This window comes from Rhamphochromis sp. 'chilingali', assembly GCF_963969265.1.
Source record: "Rhamphochromis sp. 'chilingali' genome assembly, chromosome: 5".
Lineage (NCBI taxonomy): Eukaryota > Metazoa > Chordata > Actinopteri > Cichliformes > Cichlidae > Rhamphochromis > Rhamphochromis sp. 'chilingali'.
Window position 1 is genome coordinate 41927621 of NC_137932.1, and position 9312 is coordinate 41936932.

The 9312-nt window shown below is 41.2% G+C and overlaps 1 protein-coding gene across 2 annotated transcripts; it reads left to right on the forward strand.

Annotated features, from left to right (window-relative positions):
* Positions 1-1222: 1222 nt before the first annotated feature.
* On the forward strand, positions 1223-5318 carry LOC308397332 (uncharacterized protein). Of its 2 annotated transcripts, XM_080883187.1 has the most exons (7): positions 1223-1340; positions 3246-3479; positions 3577-3688; positions 4005-4093; positions 4206-4378; positions 4542-4719; positions 5107-5318. In XM_080883187.1, the coding sequence occupies exons 3-7, from the start codon at positions 3633-3635 to the stop codon at positions 5241-5243; spliced, it is 633 nt and encodes a 210-aa protein (XP_080739313.1). In that variant the 5' UTR covers positions 1223-1340; positions 3246-3479; positions 3577-3632; the 3' UTR covers positions 5244-5318. The 2 variants fall into 2 exon arrangements, with proteins under 2 accessions (XP_080739313.1, XP_080739312.1); XM_080883186.1 differs by lacking the exon at positions 1223-1340 and having other exon boundaries at positions 2515-3479.
* The last annotated feature ends 3994 nt before the right edge of the window (positions 5319-9312 follow it).

A 9312-nucleotide genomic window follows, 5' to 3' on the forward strand; every position in this document is an offset into this window, starting at 1 on the left:
AAAATAAGTATTTGGTCAATAACAAAAATGCAACTCAATACTTTGTAACATAACCTTTGTTGGCAATAACAGAGGTCAAACGTTTACTATAGGTCTTTACCAGGTTTGCACACACAGTAGCTGGTATTTTGGCCCATTCCTCCATGCAGATCTTCTCGAGAGCAGTGATGTTTTGGGGCTGTCGCCGAGCAACACGGACTTTCAACTCCCGCCACAGATTTTCTATGGGGTTGAGGTCTGGAGACTGGCTAGGCCACTCCAGGACTTTCAAATGCTTCTTACGGAGCCACTCCTTTGTTGCCCGGGCGGTGTGTTTTGGATCATTGTCATGTTGGAAGACCCAGCCTCGTTTCATCTTCAAAGTTCTCACTGATGGAAGGAGGTTCTGGCTCAAAATCTCACGATACATGGCCCCATTCATTCTGTCCTTAACACGGATCAGTCGTCCTGTCCCCTTGGCAGAAAAACAGCCCCATAGCATGATGTTTCCACCCCCATGCTTCACAGTAGGTATGGTGTTCTTGGGATGCAACTCAGTATTCTTCTTCCTCCAAACACGACGAGTTGAGTTTATACCAAAAAGTTCTACTTTGGTTTCATCTGACCACATGACATTCTCCCAATCCTCTGCTGTATCATCCATGTGCTCTCTGGCAAACTTCAGACGGGCCTGGACATGCACTGGCTTCAGCAGCGCAACACGTCTGGCACTGCGGGATTTGATTCCCTGCCGTTGTAGTGTGTTACTGATGGTGACCTTTGTTACTTTGGTCCCAGCTCTCTGCAGGTCATTCACCAGGTCCCCCCGTGTGGTTCTGGGATCTTTGCTCACCGTTCTCATGATCATTTTGACCCCACGGGATGAGATCTTGCGTGGAGCCCCAGATCGAGGGAGATTATCAGTGGTCTTGTCCCAGATAGCAAGGAGACATTGAACAGATGTTGATTTTCCATCTGAACCATCAGAATCGTCAGGATTGAAATGTCAACACAAAACCAATGTTGAAACAACATTGAAATACTGATGAAACCTTACACTGACATTGAAATAACATTGATTCACTGTTGTTCTGTCATCGTTGATTGTTGATCTATGTATAGTTGACAAGGTGACAACAATCACGTTGAAAAACCATCGATTTATGGTTGAGCGGGAAATTAAAGCTGCTACCACTTGGACTATTCCGCAGCACCCCTATCACATTGGTACATCCCTCCAGGTAACCATTGTCTTGGTTGTAGAGCTTGTAGAGCGGGACATTAGATTTACTCTTAGCGGAATTGACCGGAGAAGGTATAAGTTCATGCACTGCACTGGCCTGCACCACGATTAGTATAAGGTAAGAATGAATGACTTTTGTTCTATTAGTTATTTCCACGGTTGCATTTGAATAACAGTAAAAAAAACAAAACAAACTTGTTAATGTAAAGTTTCGGATAAAATGTGGGAGCCCGAAATTGTGTCTACTTTCTTCTTACAATCCGGCAACAAATAAATTGCACTGCAAACAAAGTCTATCAAGAAAGAAAACATTTTCGTTTCATACTTTTCCGTTATATTCCCTTACAAAGCTAGCTTTAACGCTTCGAGGGTTCCTTTGTTCTTGCCGTCGCCTCGGCGCTTGACCCAGACTTTCGCTCTGTAGTTGCTTTTTAGCATAGTACTACAAAAATTTTTAAATCTGTGATATATGATTGATAAACGTAAAGGTAACTGTATAAATGTGTTCAATGACTTTGTTACTTTTAATGATTGGAGAGCACCCGCTTCGATTCGCACTCAATTCAAACTTTACGCTGCACGCTCACCTAACTTGCGTTTGCACCTTTTGTCCACACGTAAACTGCGTTTAGCATTTACGTGTGGACGAGGAAGACGGAGAAAACGCAGCGTCAAAGGTGTGCGCCTATTTTGACGCCACACTGTGCGCCAAGTTTTTGTCTCGGTGCTAGGGGTGGGTTTTTATAATCGATTCATCGATTAAAATCGATTCTGGCTTGGATAACGTAAAATCGATTCATTAAAATCCTGAATCGATTTTTTAATATAAATTTATTTTGTCCGAAATGCCAGAATCTCTGGTGACATCTCACAAAATTTCAAGAACCACCAAACAGTAAATGAGAGCAGGTACAGGGATTCTGCACATAGACTTAAACACACAGCGCGACCCGCAGATCAGAATCAGTTAGATGTCGCCTTTCTCACAGTCGGGGCTGAAAGCCGACAGCTCGCTGATCCGGGTCCGCGCTTTGTGTTCACACCCTTTATGCGCTGATTCTAAAGCTGTTAGTTTGATGTCTCTCCAAACAATATTGACCGAACCAGCAGCAAAAGAAGATCCAAACGCTTCACATAAACATCGTCATGAATTCACTCTTTTACTGTTTTGCTTCCATTGCGATGCGCAGCTCTCTCTCTCTCCCCCCCCCCCCCCACCCCCCCACCCTCTCTCTCGAACAGTTTCGCTTTCTTCATTATTCGCTTGCTTGTTACGCACAAGTCTACCGCTGTTTACAGGCTGTCGGCCGCTGTTTTTTTCCCTTTTACATTCTTCCGAAAAGAAAACCTCATTTCTGCTGTTCAATACTGAACAAATTTAAACTTTTTAATATTATTCAAAATGCAAAATGCTTAGCCGTGTGTCTAATAAAACCGCTGTAACGTCAGAGGTAATGTTCATTAATTAATGGTTTTCTTTCGTTTTTGATGTACTGCAGAATATTTTTATAAAATCCCAGGCCAGGAAAATCACCTTCATGTTTTTCTGTGTTTTATCTTCAGCTACTTTGACACAAAGGCATCTGCTGTGATGCTCACACCTTGGATAAAGTCTTGCGAGTGTCAGCTTCCTTTTTATAGATACAAAAATATGTAAATGTACTGATCTGAATTATACTTCTGACTGTCAAAATTTCCCAGATTTAAATCGAATCGAATCGAATTAAATCGAATCGTGGATCGAATCGATTTGGGACCTTGTGAATCGGAATTGAATCGATTCTAGAAATCAGTGACGATACCCAGCCCTACTCGGTGCCATGAATTCCTACAATGGCAGACTTAGACAAAATACTGTTAATGTTATTATCTTCAGTGTTTAAATGCTTACATATACGGGTTTGCTTGTAATTGTTGCCTATATACATTTTAAGCTATTATTTATTATTTAGTTTAATCAATAGATCAAGTTTTGTAGTGACTATGAAATATATTGTAATTATCTGTTTCCTGTTTATCCTAGACAGGGCAAAAAAGGACTCCAAATTAAAAAAAAGATAAAAATGAAAGACTGGTGCATTGTTCAGCACTGGTGGTACAGAAATAGTCCCTAGTTCATGGATAAATGGGGAGAAATTGTCATGGCCTCCATATCCTCTGTGAGACACATTCAGGATCCACGATGCAGTAAAGAGGAGAGTTCATCCTGGTTCAACATGGCTCACCTATGCACCAGTCCGACTTCTAATAAGCCATGGTGGGTATCATCTGGATTGGTGTTGTATAAATGTAACAATAACAAGTTTTTCATGTCCTAATTTATGTCTGGCCATACATTGTGTTTGTACTTCCAGACACATTTCACAAAGCAGAACGCAGTCTTCAGAAATATCTAAGTGAACATTGTGATATGTCTGACCTTCAGTCCGAAGCTGAAACTCAGACCAGTCATAAAAGAAAGCACAAGTAAAACTTTTTTTATTTCACAAACATATCTGTGATTGCTAAGAATTTATGATCTTGTCTTTTGTACATATCTGTGGTGCTTGCATACCTGCAATATCACCACATAATATAGTCCAAAAAGTGGAAGCTTGTAAACTTTTTATAAATGCAAAGCCGTGTACACTTGTGCACTTCAAAAATTCATTGTATACTGTACCTTCTTGCACATCTCCGTTTCCTGTGTGTGTTGTTATAAATTAAACTGTAACTTTAGGAAAAAATATTCCAAAAGCACATTTGTAATTACTTATGACCGTTTTCAACTTTTTTTCTTTAGACCAAATCCCCTGTACACATATAGTGACTCAGAGGATGAGCAGCCCACCAAAAAATGGTTTCCCCAGGCCCCTCGAGTGAAAATACCAGGTAATAAAATACTGTCTAGTGTCTTTGTACATATCTGTGTGTGACACAAGGAAACTTTTGACAAGTTGTCTGTATTCTTAAATACTTAAAAAAAATTATCTTTTTCTGTCAGACCTGACGAGAGCTGTTAACGAACTCCGTGAGGAGGTCAGAGCCATCCGCAATACCGGCTGCAATGAATCGGTAGATGCTGGGGTACTGCCTCTGGATTTGCCCTTGCACAACATTGAGGAGCTAAACAATGCAGAGCCAGCTCTTCACTCACAAGAGGCAAATAAGGCAATGGTAAGTATATAAAGGTTATATACACTTTGTAACTATAAAGTGTAATAGCTGTCAGATGTGATTTAAATACATAACAACGGCTTGTTGATTAAACACACAAGCACTTGCATACACATTTAAGACATGAGACACGCTAATTCCATCTCTTAAAATGTGTCTATAGGTGAGACGCTTTGCCTTGATTGGAAGGACCACACTGGAGGTGCGAGTCCGCCGTGTAATGGCTTATGCCATTACAAACGAGCTGGCCTCGGTACTAAACTGGGCAGGGAAAAAAACCAAGGACCAGACAAAGCAAAAAATGGCATTTAAAGATACAGCGCTCTGCAAATGCATATTTGGTAAGTTTTACTGTTTTTTTGCTATATTACTTTGTCTTTCTTAATAACAAGACTTTCATGTCCGGTTAATCTGGAGATGGAGTCTTTGGTCTTTGGCTTGTTTAGTCCTCGGGTTGTAGTTTGTACAGCCCGAGGACCCCATGTTTATTTTGTTTTAAAGGATACACGGCACACCATGCTAAGACTTATCACTTTTTCCGCTCATAGCTCTTTGGGAATCAAATGCGGCAGTTTGCAGATTTACGCCTGGTGACTTTCATGTTTATCAGCCTAGGAGTTTACATACTTTCTCCCCGCTGAAGACAGTTAACAAGAGCTTATTCACGTGCTCTAATTCACTTTTTTTGTTTGTGTGTGTGTGTGTGTGTGTGTGTATTTTTGTCCTAGATGGCCTGACGCAGCAGTTAGGGGCAAACTCTATGTCCGAGTTTGTCTTTGCGCAAGCAGTGCAGAAATGGCTCCGATACGCCCCAGATCGTTTGGGTGGTGCAGGACGCACATCATGCATCCCCATCCCAGAGTAAAAAATTACAAACTTCTGTGAAACATATAAATGTAAATAGGAAACTGTCTTTTAATAAAGTATTTAGCAAACGAAACATGACTATTGACCTTTTTTTTTTCTCTGTTACATCACATGCAATGCTTTCTTATTTTAGGATATTAATATTGACATGATACATTGTGAGACATTTGGGTTTTTTTTTATAAAGGGTGTCCAATTTAAGGAATAAGTACAATTATGTGTTTAGGTGGTTTAAGTATTGATGGAAACATGCAGTAGTTTAGTATTGGTTAAAATACCTATAAAGAAAGGTAGATTTCCAGTCATGATTTAACTGTTGTTTTAATAAAAAGCAACTGTGCGAAAGAGGTGGAAAATCAACACCATAGCTCAACAGTGTTTCAATATCAGAATCTGACATTGTTTCAATGTCAGCAGTATTAGAAAATACAACGTTGAATCAATGTCAGGTTTCAACATTGATTCAACATCAAAACCTGACGTTGTTTCAACGTTAAAAAAGGGTGCAAGAGTGACGTTAGGTCAACGTCACACTTCAACGTTGATTCAATGACACAGCCTGATATTGACTCAACATTGTTTCAATGTTTCCTTGCTATCTGGGGTATGTCTTCCATTTTCTGATGATTGCTCCCACAGTTGATTTTTTCACACCAAGCTGCTTGCCTATTGTAGATTCACTCTTCCCAGTCTGGTGCAGGTCTACAATACTTTTCCTGGTGTCCTTCGAAAGCTCTTTGGTCTTGGCCATGGCGGAGTTTGGAGTCTGACTGTTTGAGGCTGTGGACAGGTGTCTTTTATACAGATGATGAGTTCAAACAGGTCCCATTCATACAGGTAACGAGTGGGGGACAGAAAAGCTTCTTACAGAAGACGTTACAGGTCTGTGAGAGCCTGAGATTTTCCTTGTTTGAGGTGACCAAATACTTATTTTCCACCCTAATTTACCAATAAATTCTTTACAAATCCTACCATGTGGATTCATGGATTTTTTTTTTCCACATTCTGTCTCTCACAGTTGAAGTGTACCTCTGGTGCAAATTACTGACCTCTGTCATCATTTTAAGTGGGGGAACTTGCACAATCGGTGGCTGACTAAATACTTTTTTGCCCCACTGTATGTGCGGAGGATCTGCCTGCACCAATTACACGTTGGCTAAAGGAACACAAACACATTATTTTCTGTTAGAAATGAAGTAAGCTAACTAATACTAGGAAAGTCAAGCAGTTTCTTTCATATGGACTTTGTTATGAGTTTAATTTCCACCTATCTTAATTTCTTTTTTGAAACTGGACATAAGTTTTCAATGGAGAGACTCTTCCCTCCGGTGCACCTGGACCAAACCAAATCATGAAATAAGGAGGGGGGGGGCGGCTGGGTCAGAGGGTGACTGGATTTTATTTTTTATTGCCAAAAATAAAGCAACCTGATTATTGTGACGGTTAATTATTGTAATAATTTTAATACTAAAAAAAGACTAGTTGACTAGTCTACTGTTTACTAGTTAGACATCACTTTTCTCCCCCTTACGGCGCCCCTGACCGTGAGGTCCATGCAAGCGTAAAAACTGTAAGTATGCCAGATAGGTATGCTAGTAGTGATGGGATTTCCGGGTCTTTTTAGTGAGCCGAGCTGAAAGAGCCGAATCTTTCGGCTCCGAACCAGATCTTCAGGTTGTTTGGTTGCTTTAATTAATTTATTATTAACAATAATATAAAATTATGCACAAAAGGAATTACTAATGTAAAAAAAAGTTGTTTTACTTATATATGTTTATATATAAATGTATACGGTGGCCCCTAGAGACAAGACACGTACAAATTCCAAAACACATTTCTAACGTTAACTGAACTTCCAAAACAGAGCTACCTAGATCACTTAAATTACACAATTGAAAGCATATGTGTATTATTTGTGTATTTATACACAAGCATTCATATATATTCAAATAATTTAAAAAAAATGTTCATTTACCTGTTACTACCACACACCAAATCCGGTTGTTGGTACTTGCTGGCTTGCTGGCACTAGGTAACAAAAGTTCAACACTGCGCCTAGCATCCTGGAGCATACTGTTGTCTTTTGTACGTGTTTTGAGTTTTTACGTGTTTGAAGTTTGTACGTGCTTTGTCTCTAGGGGCCACCGTAAATATACTTTTATTTATTCACATAAAATGTAATAAATAAATCATATAATACAAAAACCAACTATTCACATTTCAACTTTTAACTATTTAAATTTTCAGCTTTTTCCTTTTAAATATAAATTAAAATATGAAAACAAAAAGAAGATGCACATTCTCTGTCATATGGGCCTGCATGAATAAACTTTCTGAATCCTTAAACTATTTCTGAAAATAGTTGTGGATGATTACTATCCGGTCGTTAAGTCTGACGTCACCAGCCGTGTCTGGGCCTAAACTCTGCTGCAGCTCCATATATCAAACGATTACTATGGTATTACTGAGAGTTGAAAAACTATCTAAAGTCTCACATCTTTAATAAAATGATCAGCGTTCTGCTCTACCAGGTGTAACAATTGAGTTTAACATCCAAGCATCCATGAAAACGGAATTTATGACATTTAATGGAGTTAGAAGTTAGCAGGAAGTTAGCTCGCTAGCTTCTATCTAAATACAATATAGCATGTCCTGACGGCGGGGTTTTGGAAACAATTCAAACGTACAGCTCTGCTATCACTTCCAACATAAATGAAGACAGAAAACGAAACAGCAGTGACGTTTGTAGGGTTACTGAAGTTTAGCTAGCTGGTATATAATGATGTGCTACGTGACCGCTAGCGACACAGCTATGTTAGCATAATATAAACAAGCTAACTTTTTTTCCACTCGATAAAAGTTAACGTGAGTGTTCTCGGTGGTCAGGAACAAATGTAATTGCATGGCAGGATGCTTCAGCCAGGAGAACAACTGAGATAATCCATCCACAATACGAGGTTAGTCATTCATATACTGCTGCATATTCATATACTGCTGCCATACATGAGCGCCTACAAAGCGGCCTCATACGGCGTGCGGCGCGCGGTGAGAGATGCCAAACGCCGGTACCGGGAACGTGTGGAGTCCCGCTTCCACCAGGGCGACACACGGAGTATGTGGCACGGACTACGCACCATTACGGACTACAAAGCCAGGGACACTGCGCCGATCAACGCCGACTCTGCATTCACCAACGAGCTGAATCAGTTCTACGCCCGTTTCGAGGTTAGCCAGGCGGCTAATGCTATCTACCGCCTGACTACCGAGGACAGTGACGTCATCAGCGAGAGACCGGTGACCAGCATCACGGAGCATGACGTCCGAGCGGCATTGAGGAGAGTGAACACAAGGAAAGCGGCGGGGCCAGACGGCATCACCGGCCGTCTGCTGCGCTGCTGTGCTGACCAGCTAGCAGGTGTGTTCACTTACATCTTCAACGAGTCCCTGGCGAAGTCTGTGGTCCCCACATGCTTAAAAAAAGTTCCACCATCATCCCTGTGCCCAAGAACAGCAAACCCTCATCCCTGAACGATTACCGGCCAGTTGCACTGACCTCGGTAGTAATGAAGGTGTTTGAGAGGCTGCTGAAGAATATCATCTCCTCCTCCATCCCAGACACCACAGATCCGCTGCAGTTCACCTACCGATCCAACAGATCCACAGAGGATGCCATCGCCCGCGTCCTACACACCACTCTCAGCCATGTGGACAAGAAACAGGGTAACTATGTGCGAATGCTGTTTGTTGATTACAGTTCAGCATTTAACACAATAGTGCCCTGCAGACTGTTTACAAAGCTCAGGGATCTGGGACTTAACAGCTGTCTATGTGCATGGGTGTTGGACTTCCTCACTGGCAGAACTCAGGTGGTGAGGGTGGGTAGATGCGTCTCTAACAGCATCACCATCAACACAGGAGCACCTCAGGGATGTGTCCTCTCGCCACTGCTCTACTCCCTCTACACTTCAGACTGTGTGGCCACCCATGGCTCCAACATCATTGTGAAGTTTGCTGACGACACAGTGGTGTTGGGTGCCATCTCCAACAACGATGACGCAGTCTACATG

Bases quoted from the DNA above. Each gene is read 5' to 3' on its own strand.
- LOC308397332 (XM_080883187.1), top strand. From the start codon at position 3,633: ATGTCTGACCTTCAGTCCGAAGCTGAAACTCAGACCAGTCATAAAAGA. The intron at 4,094-4,205 runs GTAATAAAATAC...TTTTTCTGTCAG, and splicing joins CCCTCGAGTGAAAATACCAG to ACCTGACGAGAGCTGTTAAC. The intron at 4,379-4,541 runs GTAAGTATATAA...ATGTGTCTATAG, and splicing joins AAGAGGCAAATAAGGCAATG to GTGAGACGCTTTGCCTTGAT.